Consider the following 20,797-nt stretch of genomic DNA (forward strand, 5'->3'; position numbering starts at 1 on the left):
TTTTCTTGTAGATCTCATTAAGTTTATCGGCGGCTTCTAAACAGTTCTTGAGAGACCTTAAAAGTGTGGTTCTGAACTCTATATCTACCATTGACAATTTTGTCCTGTTTCTTTGTCTCCACATTTTGTTATGCTTCCTTGGTGCACCCCCTAGTGGTCTTTGTTCGCAGTCTTATAGTTAAACCTTGATTGTTGTAGCTAATACCAGGGAGAGTTTGACCTCCAGGCCAAGTGGCTATGAGAATCAGCTGTGTCAGCAGTGAGAGAACTTCTGTCCTCTAGGGAGGTGCTAATCTAGCCTTTGCCTGAGGCTATCCGGCAAATGCCTCTGTGCAGGGCTTGGGCAGGGCGGGTCGCACAGGATCAACAGGGTGGGCCGGAGAGAGCAATTATGGGGGCTCTCAGTCCTGTCCCCAGGGGCTCTGCCTCTCTGAGTCCCAGCACCCGCTACAAAGCTGGGAGAGAAAGCTGCACTCGCTCTGACTGAAGCCAGACAGTCCCGCTTCTCCCGTTTGAGTCTGGGTCCCTAAAGACTCGCCTGTATCTGGAGCTCAGAGTCTGCGACTCCCTCCCGATTGAAAACGCCAACCGTGCCCTCCGCCACGAGCGGGCTCCACGCACTCCGCACCTCAGAATTTGACTTCAGCACTGCGCCTCCTCTGAGTGTCCGTATGCATTTCTCTTTCCTCCTAGTTGTAGGACTTCCACTCAGCCAGCGTTCCTGTGGTTCTGGGTGATGTCGGTTCCGTCTTTTAGTTTCACTTTTGAAGTAGTTGTTCAAAGCAGCAAACTCCGGCATTAACCTATGCCGCCATCTTGGTTCTCCCACATGTAGAAATTTTTTGATATTTACAACCATAGTAAAACAAAGACTTATATTGTTGATATTTATTTCATATATTTGAATGCCATTTAACAAAGAAAAATCAACCAAAAAATGAGTTCGCGTGTCACCTCTGACACGCGTGTCATAGGTTCGCCATCACTGTCCTAGACAGACAACAGGAAAGCATGCCATGCCCTCTGCTTCAGGAAGGCCAGGCTCCCTCTCCCAGGAGCAGGGGTGCCCTCTGGCAGCCCAAGGTTTAAGAGGTGTCTCTCTGGTCCTTTCTGTGTTTTTAAAAATGTGAACTGACTTCTCACGTTTAGGAATTAAGAGATTGTGCTTCAGAGCCGGGGCTTCTGGATCCTTCTGGAAAAGCTGTCAGAAGCTCCGCCACATGGAGAGCGGCGCTTCGTTTGCAGGCCCCGCGTTAGGTCCCAGGTGGCACCAAGCGCTCAGCCTCGCCGTAGCCCCCACTCCTCCCTCAGGTCCTCCCAGGCCGCTTTGCTCCTGATCATATCTGTTTGGCTCCCAAAAGGCTTTGAGTTTGCTTCACTAGAAGTGTTAGCAGAAGCCCAACATTGGAGTGGGCCCTGGTCGGAGGTCTGACTTTGCTAAACTGACCTTTTTAATCTGATGTGCGTCTAAGTCACCGAGGGCAGACCCCTCCCCACCACTAAAGGTATCGTTGGGCTGCACCCGCAGGAGCTAGCCTAGCCCTGCGTCTGACCCGAGTGCCCAACGTCCTGAGCTGACATGGCAGGAACCCTCGGGGTTTCCCAGCTTGAGTGTCAGATGGTTCGGTGTCTCTCTCCTGAGGTGACGTCCAGCCTGACCCTCGGTGTTCAGTCGTCTCCTCGACGTGTTAGGCTCCTGGACCCACGTCACATGCTTCCTTCCCCGTATTCCCAGCTCAGGGGTCATGGTGGTCATGAGCACCGTGATGTCTGAGTCCCAGAAACACACTGGCTCCTTCTGGGCCAGGTCCCAGGCAGGGTGATGCGTCAATTTATGTGTTTTATTTTAAAAAACAGACTGTTTTTCTCTCTCCTCTGTTAGAGACAAATTCAATGCCTTACAGAGACAAAATGAAAAACTGGAAGAAAAAAGCATGGCTCAGCACAAGTTCCATGATCCAGCGCCAAAGAAGTGAGTTGATTTAAGCGTCAGTAGCTTACACCCAGGACAGAAAGCTTGCTTTTTCACGAGTGGGGGAAGCTGTAGCACCTAGAGCAGTGGCCAGTTTGTTGGGCCCGTACCTTCCGCTGTATGGCAGGTCCCTGTGTGCAGGTCCATCCCAGCATGGAAAGAATTTAGAGTTTCTTTCAGTCCCGCCCTCAGTTCTCAGGGTTATCCGATGAGGGATGGTGAATGCTGCTGGCCAGGAGCCTGTTTAAGGGCAGAATCGGTGCTTTTAGAGCCACTAAAGCAGGCATATCAGCTTTTGTCTCAAGATTGCCGGACCTAGAAAATCATGCTTCTGTTTTGGGAAGGAAGCTTGGGGCGGATACCTGGACCAGCACCCCTGTCTTCAAGCACAGGAACCTTTTGTTCTGCCCTCCATTCCTCTGGGTTCACTGGACCTCCCCAGGGCAGGTTCACAAACACATTCCCTTCCCCAGAGAGCAGCAGCCCGGTGGTGGGCCAATTTGACCCCCAGGACTGCCAGCCTCCGTCCAGCAGGGCTTCCCCCTGGGCCCGGGCCTGAGCCCAGGAGCAGGGCCTTCCCATTGTCCTGTCCCAGCCCAGGCTTGAGGTCAAATCACCATGAGTCCCGCATGGCCTCTCTGTAGAAATCACAAAATTTCAGAACCTCCGCCTGACCCTTCTGTCGACAGGGAAATTGAGGCACCGATGAGGAAATTGAGTGGCTTGTGTAAGCACAGTGCTGTTTCATGGCAGAGCCAGGACCAGAACCCAGCTGTGGTCCTTGTTACATTAGAATGCTTCATTTCCTGTTAGCTGCAGTGAATTACCTTTTACATTCACTATTTTCATTTATTTAGTTATTTTTCCAATCCTCACCCGAGGATATATTTCCCATTGAGATTTAGAGAGAGTAGGGGTGGGAGGAAGGGAAAGGGGAAATGAGAGAGGGAGACAGGGTAGGAGGGAGGGAGGGAGAGAGAGAGAGAGATAGAGAGAGAGAGAAGGAGAGAGAGAGAGAGACATCTATGTGAGAGAGACACATCAATTGGTGTCCATCTTCATACACCTTGACCGGGGCCGGGGATCAAACCTGCAACCCAGGTATGTGCCCTTGTTGGGGGATCAAACCCACCACCCATCAGTGCTCAGGCCGACGCTCAACCACCAGGCAACACCACCCAGGGCTCACTGTTTTTAATTCAAACGGCCCACTCTCCTGCCCTCTTCCCCTCGCCCAGATTCCTCAATGACGAGAATGGGCAGAGTATGCCAGCCAATTTCATGTATTATTACACCTAGCAGAAAATGAGGAGGTCCCTGACTCTTTCTGAAAATGGCGTTTTGGTGGAATTTTGCCAACCAGCATGATTAGGTCAGCACGGCACCACTTCCTGCCCTTGGCACAGTAATCAAGAGCTGAGAGCTGGGTGTGAAGTTCTGTTTTCCCGAGGGGCTAGTGTGGGTTCCTGCCATTTGAAGGCCTCCACCACCCCTGGGTCTGTGCAGATTAACTGCACATTTTGTGCCACCTCCTGAGCCTCAGGTGGGATGAGCATGGTGATGGAAACAAGCACCCTCATTCTGAACCAAATTAAGCGCCACCTTCTCAGGCTGGTGATGGAAATCCCAGCTTGAGTAGGGCACCCAGACACCTGCTGGAGGGGCAGCGAAGCTTGGTTGTGTCCTAAAAACCTACTTCTTACAGGAAAAAGCACTGGATTGGAGCCAAAGTCTTAGTCAAACTCATCAAACTAAAGAAAGGGGGATCCAGAGAACGACCAAAGTCAACCCCACAGAGGCCTCCCTGGCCGCTGGGGTCCTCAGACCAGGCTTCGCCCAGTACTTCTCAGCCTCTTCAATCGCAGCTGGAACCCCTCGAGGCCACCCCATGCTGCTCAAAGGTGACAGAAGAGCAAGACACCTGCAGGGGGCCCAGGGGAAAAGGTAGGAAGGGCTTACCTGGCTGCAGGCGGGAAGTGAAGGGGGGAGGATCTCAGGTCTCCCTCAGGGATGGGAGAACCAAGGAGACTGCGTGGTAGGTGTGTACATGCGTGTGTGTGTGTGTGTGTGTGTGTGTGTGTGTAGGAGCCTGAAGGGGGCATGCTACACACACCACATCTGTCTCCTTTGGTATGTGAACACCCAAGTAGGAAATATAAACCCCCGTCAGTGTGGCTGCATGTTCTCCCAGAACAATTCAGGTCCTTCAGCATGAGGAGCCTCACAAATCATGGACACTGTGGTAGGGACTCGAATATCCAGAACTGATCTCCACACAGTTCCTGCAGAGATAGCTCCACAGCGGATGTTTCCTCCAGGCCACTTCTGTAGGGAGATCCCCGGTGCATTTAACATGTGATGGACAGCTGCAAGGTCTTCAGCGAGGCCTCCTGTGGCTCTGATCTTCCTGTCACTGTGACAAGCGGGTCCAGTTTTCTTCCCTGACTTGATCTGGCCTTGAGTCCTGCCACCACGGTGTGCACTGTACCTCATCATTCAGGGTTGTCATGTGGAATTTCCAGAGCTTTTGAAGTGGATTCCTACTTGCATGTGCTGTATGTATTTCATCGAATCTAAGAGGCTGTCAGACAAGGGTGCTCACATAAGAAGAAGATAAATGGGTTGTGGCAGTGACGATTTTGTCACAGTTGCCACCTGGTCGACAGTGACTGTGAGACAGGCTCGAAGCTGCATCCTGATTTCAGAGATGTTAAGGTTTGGGAGAGGGGGAAAGTGCATCTTACTTGCCTTAAACATGGCTTAGTTTTCGATTTACTTTTAAATATCATGTTCTACATGACTTACCTATAAACCTGCCAAACGTGCACCCTGAGCATTTAAATTTTATGAAGGACACCAGGACTTCCTGAAGACCAACCCAGGCCTGAGACTCATGCCCTTTCAGGGGCAGCTGTGACAGCACCAGGGCCCCTGACAAGCCGCCTCTTGAGTGTGACCTGTGCACACGCCTTTCTGGGTGATATTCACCACTTCGGGACCTGGTGTGTCCCTCGAAACTCATAAAACACAATGTGTACATGCATCTATACTAGTGTTTGGGGACTAATGCTTGCATTCCAAGTCTTTACAGGAGGTGAATTAGGTAAAATCCTCACATGCAGGGAAATGATGATAAACTTATTAACATTTATCTAGAGGTATCTGTTGCCTCTGGTTTTCATACAGGATACATATTTTTTTTCACACTCACACCTCCCCTTGTGTTATTGTCTAAGTTGAGTTAATTAATGATAATCAGCCGAATTGACTTAGCAACCCTTTCAGAGAAAAGATGCTTGACTGCCCAGGCTGGTTTTTCTCAGTGGTTAGAGCATCATCTCTCATATCACAGAGTCCAGGGTTCGAGTCTGTTCAAGGGCAAGTACCTGGGTTTCAAGCTCAATGCCTGGCCCGGTCAAGGTGTGTGGGTGGCACCCAATCAATGTGTCTCTCTCACAAAGATGTTTTTCTCTCTGACTCTGTGCCTCCCTTCCACTCTCTGAAAAAAATATCCTCAGGTGAGGATTAACAAAACAAAAAAATAGGAGAAGTAAGATGGCTGTTGACAGGACTGCAGGCTTCTAGATAGTGTGAGAGTGAGAGAACGAAAGGAGAGTGCATGGAGTATCAGTATTTGTGAGTGAGGGACAGCTATACTCCAAGGGACTGTTGGGACTGGCGGACTGGCCGCCCATGATTGGGCAGACTCTACAGCAGCTGAAATCTCTTCTGGAGTGGCCAGCTCTGCTGTAGAGACCAAGCCATCTTGTAGGGGAGATGGCTGTGATTAGAGACGGACTGTGATCAGAACCCCAGTCTTACCTTCAACTGGGGAGATCTCGGATGCTTCCTGGGACTTTAAAACCAAGACTTCCAGGGACCAGTTATCTCAGCTGCGAATCTAGGAATGCCAGAACTCCAACCTCCCCGACCACGGGCACCTGGCAGGTTTTCTCTGAGGGAGACACATGTGCGAACTCACGGACAAGCCCTGTGCCTTGTCACAGAGCAGAAGGAACAGCTGAATCAAAGAGCACTCACCTGGAACTGGCAAAGTAAACACAGCTGGCATTGCCTGAAGAAAGTCAGTGCAGGAGACAGAGAGCTACATAACCAGAAGCACTGAGAGGAGAGATCATGGGGAGACAAAGAAACAGCCCGCATACAAAAGAAAGGCGGACTAACCAGAAAAGGAAGGAAATGAAATGAAGGCAAGCAGTATGACAGAGAAAGAATTCAGAGAAGTGGTCATAAGGTCACTTAAAAGGATGGAAGACACATTCAACAATATGTGTAGGAACCAAGAAGAAATGAAGAAGAAGCAAGAAGAAATGAAAAAATGACATCGCTGCAATAAAGAACTCAATAGAAAGCATCAACAGTACACTAGAAGAAGCGGAAGACCACATCAGTGTGCTAGAAGACAAGATAGGAAAAATACCCAAGCAGAGCAGCATCTATACAAGAAACTTAAAAAACAGGATGAGAGCCTAAGGGAACTTTGGGACAACACAAAAAGAAACAACATTCGCGTAATAGGGGTGCCAGGAGAAGAGGAAACTGAACAAGGAATAGAAAATCTGTTTGAAGAAATAATGACAGAAAACTTCCCTGATATCAGTAAGAAAAAGCTCACACAGTCCCAAACAAGATGAACCCCAAAAGATTGATAACAAGACACATTATAATTAATTTGGCAAACACCAACTACAAAGTAAGAATCTTAAAGGCTGCCAGAGAGAGACAGAAAGTTACCTACAAAGGATCTGCCATCAGACTATTGACTAATTTCCCAACAGAAACACATCGGCCAGAAGGGAATGGAATGAAATATACAAAGTCATGCAAAGAAAGGGTCTGAATCCAAGAATACTGTATCCAGCAAGGCTATCAATTAAAATTGAGGGTGAAATCAGGATCTTTACAGACAAAAAAAGGACTAAGGGTGTTTATTACCCCCAAACCAACAATGCAAGAAATGCTAAAGGGTGTGCTATAAAAAAGAAGAAATAGGAAGGGAAGAAGGAACACAGGCATAAAGAATAAAAATGGTGACAAACAAGTACCTTTAAATGTAAATGGATCAAATGCCCCAAACAAAAGACATAGGGTAGCTGAGTGGATAAGAAAACATGACCCATATATCTCCTGTCTACAGGAAACTCATCTTAGAACAAAGAACTCACACAGACTGATGGTGAAAGGTTGGAAAAGGTTTTTTCAGACGAATGGAAATGAAAAAAAAAAAAAGCTGGGGTAGCAATACTTATATCAGACAAATTAGATCTCAAAGTGAAGGCCATAACAAGAGATAAGGAAGGCCACTTCATAATACTAAAGGGAGCAATACAACAAGAAGATATAACTCTCGTAATCATAGAGGCTCTCAATAGAGGAGCACCCAAATACATAACAAAACTTCTGGAGGATATCAAGGGAGAGATTGACAGGAATACAGTCATAGTAGGGGACTTTAGTACCCCATTAACACCACTGGACAAATCCCCTAAACAAAAAGTCAGCAAAGAAACAGCAATCCTAAATGACTCACTAGATCAGATGGAATTGACATCTTCAGAACATTACACCCCAAAGCCACAGAAAATACATTCTTCTCAAGTGCACATGGGTCATTTTCAAAGATAGACCACATATTGGGGCACAGGTAAAGTTTTTTTTCAAATTCAAGAAGATAGAATTCATATCAAGCATCTTCTCAGATCACAATGGCAAAAAAGTAGAAATCAACTCAATAAAAACCATTAAAAAATCAAAACCTGGAGGCTAAATAGAATGCTTTTTAGTAATGATTGGGTTACCAAAGAGATCAAAGAAGAAGTAAAAAGCATCATGGCAACAAATGACAATGAAAACACAACATCCAAAATCTATAGGACACAGTGAAAGCAGTCTTGAGGGGGACGTTCATAGCTTTGCAGGCCTATCTCAAAAAAACAAGAAAAAATGGTAATAAATTATCTAACCCTACAACTCAAAGAATTAGATGGAGAGCAACAAGAAAATCCCAGTGTAAGCAGAAAGAAGCTAATAATAAAGATCATCATGGAGATAAGTGACATAGAGACCAAAAAAACAATAATAAAGTTCAACAAAACCAAAAGCTAGTTCTTTGAAAGGATAAACAAGATTGATGAACCTCTAGCCGGGCTCACCAAGAAGATAAGAGAGAGAGCCCAAATAAAATTAGAAATGAAAGAAATGAAGTAACAACCAATCCCACAGAAATACAAATGATTATGAAAAAGTACTTTGAACAACTCTATTCCAACAAAGTGGACTACCTAGATGAAATAGACATATTCTTTGAAAAATACAAGCTCCCAAAACTCAATCAAGAAGAATCAAAAAACCTGAATAGGCCAATGACTCCCGAATAAATTGAAGCAGTGAGCAAAAATCTTCCAGCAAACAAAAGCCCTGGTCAAGATGGCTTTACAGGGGTGTTCTACCAAGCATTCAAAGAACTTCAACCTGTCTTCCACAGACTGTTTCAAAAAATTCAAGAGGAAGGCACACTTCCAAGCTCTTCCTATGAAGCAAGCATTACCCTAATTCCAAAACCTGATAAAGACACCACAAAAAAGAGAACTACAGGCCAATATCCTTGATGAACATAGATGCAAAAATCCTCAACAAAATTCTAGCAAATCAAATTGAGCATTACATTATAAAGATCATACAACATGACGAAGTTGGATTTATTCCGAGGATGCAAAGATGGTACAATATCCACAAATAAATAAATGTGATACATCACATAAACAAACTGAGAGACAAAAATCACATAATCATATCAATCAATGCAGAAAAAGCATTTGCGAAAATCCAACACCCTTTCTTGATAAAAGCTCTCAGCAAAGTGGGAATAAAGGGACCATACCTCAACATAATAAAAGCCTTAAATGACAAACCTGCAGCCAACATCAAACTCAATGGGCAAAAACTAAACTCATTTCCCCTACAAATGGGAAGAAGACAGGGATGCCCACTCTCACCACTCCTGTTTGAAATAGTACTGGAAGTGCTAGCCATAGTGATCAGACAAGAAAAGGAAATAAAAGGCATCCAATTGGAAAAGAAGAAGTAAAACTGTCCTTATTAGCAGATGACATCTTACTATATATAAAAAACCCCAAAGACTCCATTAAAAAACTACTGGACCTAATAAGTGAAGTTGATAAAGTAGCAGGATATAAAGTTAACACCCAGAAATCTATGGCCTTTTTATACACTAATAATGAACTCACAGAAAGAGAAGCGAAAAAAAAAAATCCCATTTACCATTTCACCAAAAAAAAAAAAAATTAAGATACTTAGGAATAAAATTAACTGAGGACATAAAAGACCTGTACTCAGAAAACAACACAACATTGAAAAAAAAGAGATAGAGGAAGATATGAACAAATGGAAGAATATACCATGTTCATGGATTGGTAGAATCAACATCATTAAAATGCCCCTACTACCCAAAGCAATCTATAAATTCAATGCAATCACCATTAAAATACCAATGGCACACTTCAGAGATCTAGAACAAACTCTCCAAAAATTCATCTGGAATAAAAAAAGACCCCAAATAGCTGCAGCGATCTTGAGAGAGAACAATGTAGGAGGGATCACAATACCAGATAGCAAGCTATACTACAAATCCACTGTTCTCAAAACTGCCTGGTACTGGCACCAGAACAAACATAAAGACCAGTGGAACAGAACAGAGAACCCAGAAATCAACACAAGCCAGCATGCTCAATTAATGTTTGACAAAGGAGGCAAGAGCATACAATGGAGACAAGAGAATCCCTTCAATAAATGGTGTTGGGAAAACTGGACAGATACTTGCAAAAAAAATGAAAATAGACCACCAACTTCCACCATACACAAAAGTAAACTCAAAATGGATAAAGGACTTTAAGATAGGAAACCATAAAAATCTTAGAAGAAGCAATAGGCAGCAAAATAGCAGACATTTGTGGTAGCAATATCTTTACTGATACAGCACCTAGGGCAATAGAAACTAAAGAGAAAATAAACAAATGGGACTACATCAAAATAAAAAGCTTCTGCATAGCAAACACACACACACACACACACACACAAAACTATCAATAGAACAACATGAAAACCCACTGCATGGGAGAAAGTATTTGCCAGTGTTATCACCGATAATGGTTTAATCTCCAACATCTACAGGGAACTCATACAGCTTAACAAAAGGAAGATAAACAATCCAATAAAAGGTGGACAAAGTACCTGAATAGACACTTTTCAGAAGGGGACATTCAGAAACCAAGAGACATATGAAAACATGCTCCAAGTCACTAATCATCAGAGAGATGCAAATTCAAACGACAATGAGGTATCATCTCACACCTATCAGAATGGCTATCATCAACAGTTCAACAAAGGACAAATGCTGGCGAGGATGTGGAGAAAAAGGAACACTCGTGCACTGCTGGTGGGAATGCAGACTGGTGCAGCCACTGTGGATAACAGTATGGAGTTTCCTCAAAACGTTAAAAAGGGAACTCCCATTTGACCCAGTGATCCCACTTCTAGGAATATATCCCAAGAAACCAAAACCACCAACCAGAAAGGATACATGTACCCCTATGTTCATAGCAGCACAATTTACCATAGCTAAGATTTAGAAACAGCCTAAATTCCCATCAACAGATGAATGGATTAGAAATCTGTGGTACATCTGCACAATGGAATACTATGCTGCTGTAAAAAAAAAAAAAAAAAAAAAAGAAAAGAGGAGTTCTTACCATTTGCAACAGTGTGGATGGACCTGGAGAGCATTATGCTAAGTGAAATAAGCCAGTCAATGAAAGAAAAATACCACATGATCTCACTCATTTATGGATAATAAAGAGCATTATAAACTGGTGAACAAAAATAGATACAGAGGCAGAGCAGCATGGAACAGACTGTCAAACTACAGCAGGAAGGCTGGGGAGGGTTGGTGGGGGAGGTAAGGGATCAACGGAAGGACTTGTATGCATGCATATAAGCATAAACAATGGACTCAAGATACTGGGGGGTAGGGTAGGCCAGGGGAAGGTCAATGGGGAAAAAAGGAAACATGTAGAACTCTTTGTAATACTTTAAGCCAGTGGTCGGCAAACTGCGGATCTGCGGGCCGCAGCTCACGAGCCACATGTTGCTCTTTGGCCCCTTGGGTGTGGCTCTTCCACAAAATACCGGCTCTTTCACAAAATAACTGACTTCTGTGCATGGGCCACAAAGTCTCAATCGCACTGTATGTGCATGCCCGCACGTGGTGTTTTGTGGAGGAGGCACACTCGGGGGCTGGAGGGGAAGGGCAGGGAGCTGCATGTGGCTCGAGAGCCTCGGTTTGCCGACCATGGCTTTAAGCAATAAAATAATTTTTTTTTTAAAAAAAAGATAAAGAAACAACTGTTTGGATCCATGAATGAGCAGGTCAGTGGTAGATATTAGTAACGGCAGCCATGTAATGGGGGCTCTTTCTGGGCTCAGCACCCTTTAGCTAGTTTCACACTTTACATCTCTCCTTTAGTTCCAACTGCCATGTGAGGCAGGTACGATTCCTATCCCCTTTCCAGGGCTGGGAAAGTGAGGCTTGACAAGGTTAAGCACTTGCCCAGAGAATAAGGGGTGGTGCTGGCATCTGAACCTGTGCCTGACAGATTACAGAGCCTGAACTCTTAAACACTGTGAGCACTGCCTGCAGTTGAGGCTGCTTTGGTGCCTGAAGGTGCTGACCAAGCCTGGGGCACCAGCATTGCATAGTGCAGTGATGGCGAAACCATGACACGCGAACTCATTTTTTTGGTTGATTTTTCTGTGTTAAATGGCATTTAAATATATAAAATAAATATCAAAAATATAAGTCTTTGTTTTACTATGGTTGCAAATATCAAAAAAATTTCTATATGTGACACGGCACCAGAGTTAAGTTAGGGTTTTTCAAAATGCTGACAGGCAGAGCCCAAAAGGTTCACCATCACTGGTAGTGGGTTCCTTCTCCTGTGGTGTGAGCTGTGGCCACCAGGTGGTGCTGTGGAGAGAGAAATAATGGTGGACCTGCTATGAACTTGAATCCTAAGTCAGAAATCAGATAAGTCAGTTACGCTCATGTACATGACATGTTCAGGAAGTTAGGCCAATTGTCTGCTCTGATGAGACTCCATAATTTAAAGGTCATGAAGTGTAGGTTTGCAGTAGAAGATGCATAGGGATCTAAATGGGAATAATTCTTGACGTTGACAGTATTTTGGTCTGAAAAAGATGAATTTCAAACTCATCCTTCCATAGAGGCTGTTTGAGATGCACAAGGACTATTAGTGAGCAGTTCAGGTGGCCTGTCCCATTGCAGCAGCCAGAAGCACACCAGGAAGTGTCCCAAGGTGTTCGAAAAGGAGCAGGAATTAGTTGTGTGAGAGCCAAGTTGCCAGGGATCTTGTCACTAGGGTGGAGGACTAAGAAAAACTGGGTCCTAAACCAATAAACATTCTTATTTAATAATTTAACACGTTGAAATTGAAAAATAGTCTAAGGCATTGGCTCCTAGAGCAATATAGAATCCTCCTCACGTGCTAAGTAAAGTCTGGGCACAAGGATGCCACTAAATTAATTAAGTGGGGTCAAAGCGTAATGGTTCATCGAGTCCTGATTCTGATTGTGCTGTGGGTATTGTTTCCAACTCTCCTGGGCAGGACAGGACTCTGATTTCCCAAGAACATTTAGCTAACGCAGTCATTTGTTATTCATTTCATTTATTTGCTGTTTTGTTTTGTTTTTCCTTCCTCTCTTGGGTTATCGGGGGATCACAATTTAGCAACTCGGCACATAAAGAGTCGCTTTTGCAGAAGTGGAAGTGAAGACAAGGCCAAGTCTTCATCAGCCCGGCCGGCTTTCTGTAAACGCCTGAGGTTCTGGACCTCCTCTGACATCAAACCTGCTTCTCACTAGCCCCTCCATTTCTCAGACAGTGGGGATTTCAAATCCATCAGTGTCTTCACAATGTACCTGCCTTCATGTCTGAAATTCAAAAAACAAACAGAAAAACAGTAGCTAAAGGCCAGATGACCCATAGTGGACCCTTCCTCCTGACCCAAATTCCAAGCCAAGCTTAAAGTAGCCAACCTGGATTCTGACTTTAAAGGAGACCAGTTGTCTCAGACTCTGGACCTGACTCCAGCGCAGCACAGTGTTAGGGGAGGTTTGGGGTATCCATGGCCAGGGTGTCTGTGCTAAGTGAGGCCCCGGGCCCAGTGCCGCCCCCTCTCTCGCACCTGCAGGCTTGTAGACCATGCCCCTGTGCAGTGCAGAACTCATCAGCGGTCGCTATGCTTCCGAAACTGCGCACCTCCTGTCAAGTGAGATTTTTCAGACTCATTTTTGGGCCGCTAACTTTAAATCTGCTGCCCTTGTCTCCACCTTCTGAGTCAGAGCACAGAATCTTGGCTTTTGCAGAGCAGTCCATTTTTAGATGTGTTCTGTGTTTTGAAGAATTTACTGCTCCACTCAGCATCTCAAATAATCGGATCGATGTTGCTCAGCCGGGGTTCAGCCCAAAGTGACGTTTTAGGACTGTGCTGAGGTCCTCTGACGTCTTGGATGCTACTGTGAGGGCAGCAGTGGACAAACAGGACATCAGCTCAAAGTCACCGTCAGCTGGGAGCGCTGGTCCACAGAAGCCTTTAGCTACTGCATTGTTTTCTGTCTTCAGCCATCCTCATACCATCTCCATGATTTTGCAAAGTCTATTTCACCTGAGTGATACTTACATACTTCCCCTTGAATCGACTTGCAGTTTCCACTTTATTTTAAAAGATTGTTATCCGTACCATAAATGGAAAACCACTATCATATAAACACAAGGTCACCGTAAAAGTAAACGGGTGATTCTCACACTGCTCCTGTCAGTTGATGTGGCACTGACTTTGTCACATGCATCCCTCTGATTCCTGGGCTGCTGTGTGCTGGTCCCCTGCCTGCCTGCCCAGCATGCTGTTGGAAACGCGCACTCTCTGCCCTGGCTGCTGTCTGGCGCATCCGCCTCCCGGCTACTGCTCACTCTGACTTCACGCAGTGGACGCCTGTCAGATTCATCCCACCAGACTTGAATCTTGCTTCTCATCAAGGTTATCTTTCAGAATCCAAATCTCCCCTTGGTTTCAATTGCAAGGCTTGGGTGCTTAAAACTTCCCCGTGAGTCCAGACACTGGGTGGCTGAAGGGCAAGGGCAGCAGGTCCTCGGAGAGTGGAGAGCCCAGAATCCCCACAGTGGGCGTGGCTCCGGGACCATAGCCCTCCGGCTGCCTGGAGCAGGACACTGTGCAAAACAGCCTTGTCCTGATGCTCTGAGGAACTCCAACCACATTCGTTTTTCATTTGTATTTGGAGAGCCATCCCCTTTCCTACTACGAGGTAGTCCAAGGTCTTTTAGGTTTGTTTTTGCTCCCAAATGTTGCTGTTTTCATTGGGGTTTTATTTAACTTGGACAAGAGTATATGTTCACAGTAGAAAACTCAGAGATTGCCAAACATACAAGGTAAAACTCATTCTTGCAATCAGTCACCATGAGAGATGAAAACTTCTTAAACAGATGATTATTAGGGTGGCAGTGAACTTCTTTCTCAAATCAGAAGGGAAGCCCGTTTGCAGGGTGCACATCCCGGACCTTGAGGGCCTGGCCCCAGGTCGGGAGTGGTCCTGAGCAGCCACAGGCCAGGTCTACTCACTAGTGATCAGGGATTGAGGGACACGGCAGGGGGGCCAGTGGTGAATGTGTTGGACTTTTACCAGCATTTTTTTGAGCTTCCTGAGCTCACCCTTTATTTCCTCCCGGCTGCTGGGGATTCACACTGTGAGCCATGGTTAGAGCCAGGGCCGGCATCCTGGGGCCTCCAACTCAGGCTGCCGCCAGGGCCCCCCCTTAGACCACAGACTGTGAGGCACACAGCCCCGCTTTTGTCCCTGGGCTCCCTGGCCCTGCTGCCTCTGCTTTTAGGCCTCAGGTGATCACCCCAACTTGGCATGGGATTTTGCAGCCTCATTTCTCACTGTCCTTCTCTGCCCCAGGCCCTGGGGACCCAATACCAAAGGGAGTGGCCCCACACAGAGGCAGCCTTGACCACACTCGAGGAGATGCCTCCGCTGACCCAGCCACCAAGCCCCGGCCATCAGAGCTGGGCTCCGGGGCCTGTTCATCCTCAGCCATCACTACAGCTCCTTCCAGCTCCACCTCCACCTCCCGACACCCAGGCCGCACCCACGGTGAGTCACGGGTCCCTCCAGAACCAAGAGGGATGAGCATCTCGGCCTGAGGTCCTTCCCAAAGACCCCGGCTCACAGGGGCAGGAGGCGCCTCCCAGACTGAGAGGTGATCAGCAGGTGGGTGACGCTGTGGACAGGTTTGGCATCCCACAGACACAGGTTCAGAACTCAGCTCCGCCTACAGCTGTGCGACTTTGGGAGGGTAACTCAGCCATCTGGACGGCTGGGCCTGAGCCCTGGGACCCACACCACTGCTCAGAAATTGGTAGCAACAAGTGGCTCCTGAACGGAGGTGAACCAGAGTTTGGGCTAACTTCAGGCAACATTGGAGGTTTATTCTCCGGGAGGAGACTTGACAGGGTCCCTGCCCTGGAGGCCAGTCCATGGCGAGGAGGGCAGGTGTCCTAGACTGAAAAACAAGGGGAGTCAGGGAGGATTGACAGGTTGGATGCCTCCCAGATGCCAGTAGCCTTGCGTGCTCGCACCTTACATGGGAAATTATGGTCCTCTTCAAGGCATCTGATTAGCGGGAGACTCTCCCAGCAGGGTAGTCGGGTCATATGTTCCAGGGGGAGCCCATGAGAGGTCAGGGTTCCCGGACACCTGAGGAGCGTCTGCAACACCAGAGACAAACCAATGTGAGAGCAACAGGGTCAGCAGGCATTGGGCAGAGACAAAAGCTTTAAAATGCTCATCATGACAGCAGAGTAAACCACTTTGCACAGTGCAACCAGGGCAGGATGCTATGAAAAGGAGCATCTGGGGATGAGCACTGGGAAATTTAAAATGTGCAACAGATGGGAGAAATACAGCTTAAAACTTAAAAAGACATTCTGCTTATGACCTAGAGATGACAGCATCTGAGGACAGCAGAAGAGCTGGAAATGACCGCCCCGGAGGTGTTAGAAACTGACAAGAAGAGAAGGGGTTATGATTTTTCATCATCTTACCTCCCACTGGACCCTGGGAGCTATGACAAGCATAACTGTAATTTGACAAGCCCAGCAAAGACAGACAGGGCCCCGGCTCTCAACGCTCCCTGGCTCAGCTTCAGGACCTGGCCCCTGGTTTACAAATCAGGAGAACCCCTGGTAGAAGGTGAGGTGAGTGAGCACAGGGCAGGAGGCAGTCCCTCTGTGCTCCTGGACAGACACTGAAACGGCAGCCAGCGACTGTTGGGTGCCAGGGTGCTGTGCCCTGTGCAGCTGGGACGGGCTCGCTCTGTGTTCCTTGTGGCCACTCAGCAGTCGGCCCAGTCTCCCAGGCTCTGCAGAGCGGAAGCCCTGCCTGGGCTCCAGCAGGAGCCAGGAGCACCCCCTCCCCTGGGCCTGCCAGCAGGCTGTGTGGCTCTAGGCCTGGCCCTCCAGGCGAACCCTCTGGCTGCCTCAGTCTGGATCCCCCCTGAGCCAGAGCCCAGGCCTGTTCAGATGCCTGCGGAGCCTGCCCCAGGGCCCCCCATACTGCACGCCCAGCACTGCCCACAGCGATTCCTGGCAGCCAAGTGCTCACGCTCAGGGGGACCTAGAACTGTCTGCAAAATGGAGACCCTGGTGTCCCTTTGGAGGGGACCCAGGGCTGCTGTCAGAGAGCAGCTGGCAGGCCTGAGGCACAGGGCATCCTAGCCCTTCTCAGGGAAGAGCAGTGACTGGTGGCCCATGGATTCCTGACGTTGCTGGTGAGGAGATGCTGGTGCAGGCTCATTCTCTAGGGAACCCGCCTCCTCCCTCAGGTGGTGGTTCTTTCCTTTACCTTCCTCCAACACCCCCCCCCGCCCCCCGCTGGAGAGCCCAGGCCCCTGGGAGGGGATTGCGCTCAGGGCCCTGCTTTGGGTGCAGCTGGCCCTGGAGGTGGAGGTGCTCCCAGGATACTAAGTATCAGCTGCCTTTGCTGCATGGCCCTTAGGCCAGGACACTTCTGTCCTTTGGAGTCCCAGTCATTGCGCAGGCGGAAGAGTGATTTAAAGTTAAGTCAGAGAGAGTCCTGAGTGTGAGGCAGTCCCAGCAGGAGAAATGGGGAGATATAGGACATGCAGGGCACGTACTCCCTAAGGGCAGGGTCCACCCATCCCTCCCTCCTCCAGGAGCTGGACACGACCACGACTCAGGGCTGGGCCAGAGTCAGAGGTGGCCGTCTGGCAAAAGGCCCAGGTTCCCCGTGGATGTTCCAGGTCCGCTGACTCACCAGCATTATGTTCTCCACGGGCTAGAATTCAGATGACAGCCCCTATGAGCAGTCCCTGGAGCTCCAGTTCCCCACCACAGGCAGCACGGGGAGTGGGCGGTGCGTGGTGCCCTTCAGCCTGTGTTCTCAGACCTGTTTCCATCAGCATTGCTTTTCCTTCAAGCTAAGGCCTGTGTGCAAGTCCCACACACAAAGGAGGTGAAAGTGGAGGTGTTATGCTGAAGCGGGAATGGGGACCCGCAGTTCCTCAACACCCCTTCCCTGTCTCCCCGAGGGGCCTAAGCATGCAGCTCCTGCTTCCATCCCTCCGTGATGGGGAGTCACTCTCCTGGAGGCTTGGACTGCCCTTTCCTGAAGGAAGGCCTAGTGGCCCAGGCAGAGAGCACTGATTGCAGGAAGGTCTCACTTTCCTCACCTGGATTGGAGTTGCCCAGAGCAGCTCCCAGTGGTAAATTTCATCTTAGAAACTGGTGGAAACTCTTGCCATCTCATGGAGGCAGAAGGGAATCAGGGAATGAGACCAGCCTTCTCGACCATTAACAGTTGCTTCGGGTCTTTATAATTTCCAAAGAACAAAATCCTAGGAGGGTGGGGAGCTAACTTTTTAATTAAAACAAAAACTGAGAGCGTTTACATTGGCTTCGGCTTCTGAAGTATCAACAATAAGTGCAGGAGGAGCCCTATCTCCCACCCTCCCATTGCCTAGAAAGCTCCATGGTGCTGGCATGGGCTCCTGCAACTTATGGGCAGAGACAGGCTCTGTGGGGGGCAGTGTGACACTGTGGAGCCCACCCTCTTCACACTGGGTGGAGGGTAACACGACAGGAGGAGTCGGCCACTGTTCTTGGAAGTGTCACCGAGGGGCCAGATTTATGCTGAATCCGCTGAGGAAAGGGATTGTCTTCCTAAGTGTTCTGATTCCTCGAGCTTCTCTCATCAAGAGACAGAGGCGAAGGGGTGGGCAGAGCAGGGCTGGAATGGACGGAGGCTTTGGGAGCCGCTGATCTGTATCACAGTTGCCTTTCAATGACACATCCTTTTCCAAGAAGAAGGTGGGTTTTTTTGTTCAAGTTTTTCCTTCTCAAAGAGGGGGCTCATTCTGCTTCTGTGCTCTTCAGGGAAACCAAGTACTTGTTGACTCACCCCCAAACCCCGCTGCTAAGAGGCTTTTTCTGGTGCCTGCTATTTGGGGAGCGTGCCAGGGCTGGGGACCTGGGAGCCCTGTGCCCCAGTGAGTCCAGAGCAGACTGCTTGGTGGGGCAGGAAGCAGATCCGCTCCTAGTGTGTCCCTGGTTATCAGTGCAGTTCAGCTCAACACCAGCTGTGTGCAGGGACGACGAGCACACAGTCCCTGTCCTCAGCTGTGACTGCGCAGTAGGACCAGTCTGATGATACCGGAGGGGGGGGTGGAGGGGCTGCGCCGTGGGACTGCGTGTGCTGGAGTCGTGGACCAGGAGGGGAGGTCTGCAGGCCTGGAAGGGACCACCTGCCCTGACCGGGAGGTGCCGCCCTCCCTGCAGCAGGTGCTCCGCCTGTGATCCTAGGGAGGCAGGGAGGGCTGCCCTAAGCACGCTTAGGCGGGCACACACCGCAGACAGGAGGGCAGCTGCCCCACACTTGTCACAGGGGAGGTCTGATTCTTTTCCCTTCGGAGCAGATGTCAATTTGAAACAAAAAAGAGAAGGAGCTGAAGGACAGCAAACAGCCATGGAAAGCCAGCACGTTCTTTCCTCCTGAGACCCCAGCACCCGCCCATCGGACCACCGAGGGGAAGCGGGCCCTGGAGCAGGCACAGGCTACATTGTGCACACGTGGCGCACACACTCTGCCCTGTGCTGCCTCCCGCCCTCACCAGGTGCCACTGTCCTGGTCTAGGCAGGGTGTTTCCATGTGTTCTAGAAAGCTCCATGTGTAGTAAGGGTGGGCTCCACACCCCTCCAACCCTTCGCCTTCCCAGAGCCGCCCTGTTTGGCCTGTACCGGAGTTCTGCGTGAAATTTCCTTTGTTAACAAAATTGTTTGAGCCCAGCCCCAGACCTCACAGACACAGAAACACAGGCTGTCATCCCGTACAGCTCATGCCCACTGTGCATGGGGCCAGGCACTCAGGGGAGGCAGGACCCCTCCTGGGGCGTCTCCAGAAACCGAGCTGTGCTCCTGGGGGTGCTCCCCTGAACTGTGACAGAATCGCTCTGTTATGTCCTTGTTGTCAGACTGGAGGGCTTAGTGTGGGCTAGACTGGGTCATCGGCCCTTTCAGTTAAGAATTGTCCTTTCTGAGAGATTCAACAAGATGGCGGCGATATAGGCAGACGGCTCACAGGTCGTCTCCTGGAGCAAATGGAGTGAGCAGCTGAAACTAATAACACCCACGCCAGATTGGTGAAACTACTCAGCTGGTGAGACGGTTTGCAGCCGGGAAGGGCAGAGCTCCCCTGGAAAGGTAAAAAACCAGGGATCTGGTCAGGAAAGTTTGCCAGACCTCTGAGCCCAGAGGGTTAGAGGGAGACCACGTGGCAGATAGCAACGTCCCTTGGGACAGGCACAGCCCCTGACTGGGGAAAGGAGATCCGCAGGATTCCTGGCGCTGCCAGGGGATTTGAGAGCTGGGTTCTGTAATCACGGAGGACTGAGCCTACAGGGGAGCAGCCTGAAGAGCTGACCAGAGCATGCAGTGCCAGTAATAGAAGAGCTTGTAGAAAGTCAGCCTTCCCTGTTTCCGCGGCTGGCGTTTACTTGTTTATTTTCACTGAATCCTGTTCGTAAGACATTCCGGATACAGACACTCACCTGTGCTGAAGAGAGGGAGAAGGTGCAGACGAGTGCAATCTGGGGAGAGACTGAGGAGAGAGGGGGGGCCGGGAGAGGTGGCAGCGGATTGAGTCCTGAGACACCCCTGGGCCCAGGATCAGGGCAGCCATCCTTTCCAGAGGGTGGGACTCCCCTACCTAGCCCCCAGGCAAGGAGCACAACCACACCCAGATTCCACCCTGAACGAGATCAAGGATTAAAATAACCTGATCAGTCCCTGGGAGTTAACAGGGTCTGGACTATAGAGGGATTTTCAATCCCAGGAACAACACAGAGTGGTGCCTGGTACGTGGTGCCTTGTTGTGTTGTATTTTGTGCCTTTAAATCAATGCAGCAGATCCAAACAACAGCAGCCTCCTGAGCACCACACCCTCTGTCTGAGGAACAGCAGCTGTACCTGAAACCTACCCCCACCAGCCAGAAGAACTACCACAGCTGTGAACAGCACCCACCAGAGGAGCTGCTGCCAACTGAAGAGCAGCTGCTACCGCAACTGCCTGAAGAGCAACCACAGACCAAGGAGTCAATGCCACCCAGGGAGCAGCCAC

General features: G+C 48.8%; 1 protein-coding gene across 1 annotated transcript in view; it reads left to right on the forward strand.

Moving 5' to 3' along the window:
* Positions 1-20,797, forward strand: part of LOC132213911 (protein Daple-like) — a 142,232-nt gene that overhangs the window by 31,128 nt on the left and 90,307 nt on the right. The window contains 2 exon segments of the mRNA XM_059660791.1: positions 1,883-1,972; positions 3,678-3,873. Coding sequence (XP_059516774.1) covers positions 1,883-1,972; positions 3,678-3,873 — 286 coding nt within the window.

This window comes from Myotis daubentonii, chromosome 12 (genome assembly GCF_963259705.1).
Source record: "Myotis daubentonii chromosome 12, mMyoDau2.1, whole genome shotgun sequence".
NCBI classification, from domain to species: domain Eukaryota; kingdom Metazoa; phylum Chordata; class Mammalia; order Chiroptera; family Vespertilionidae; genus Myotis; species Myotis daubentonii.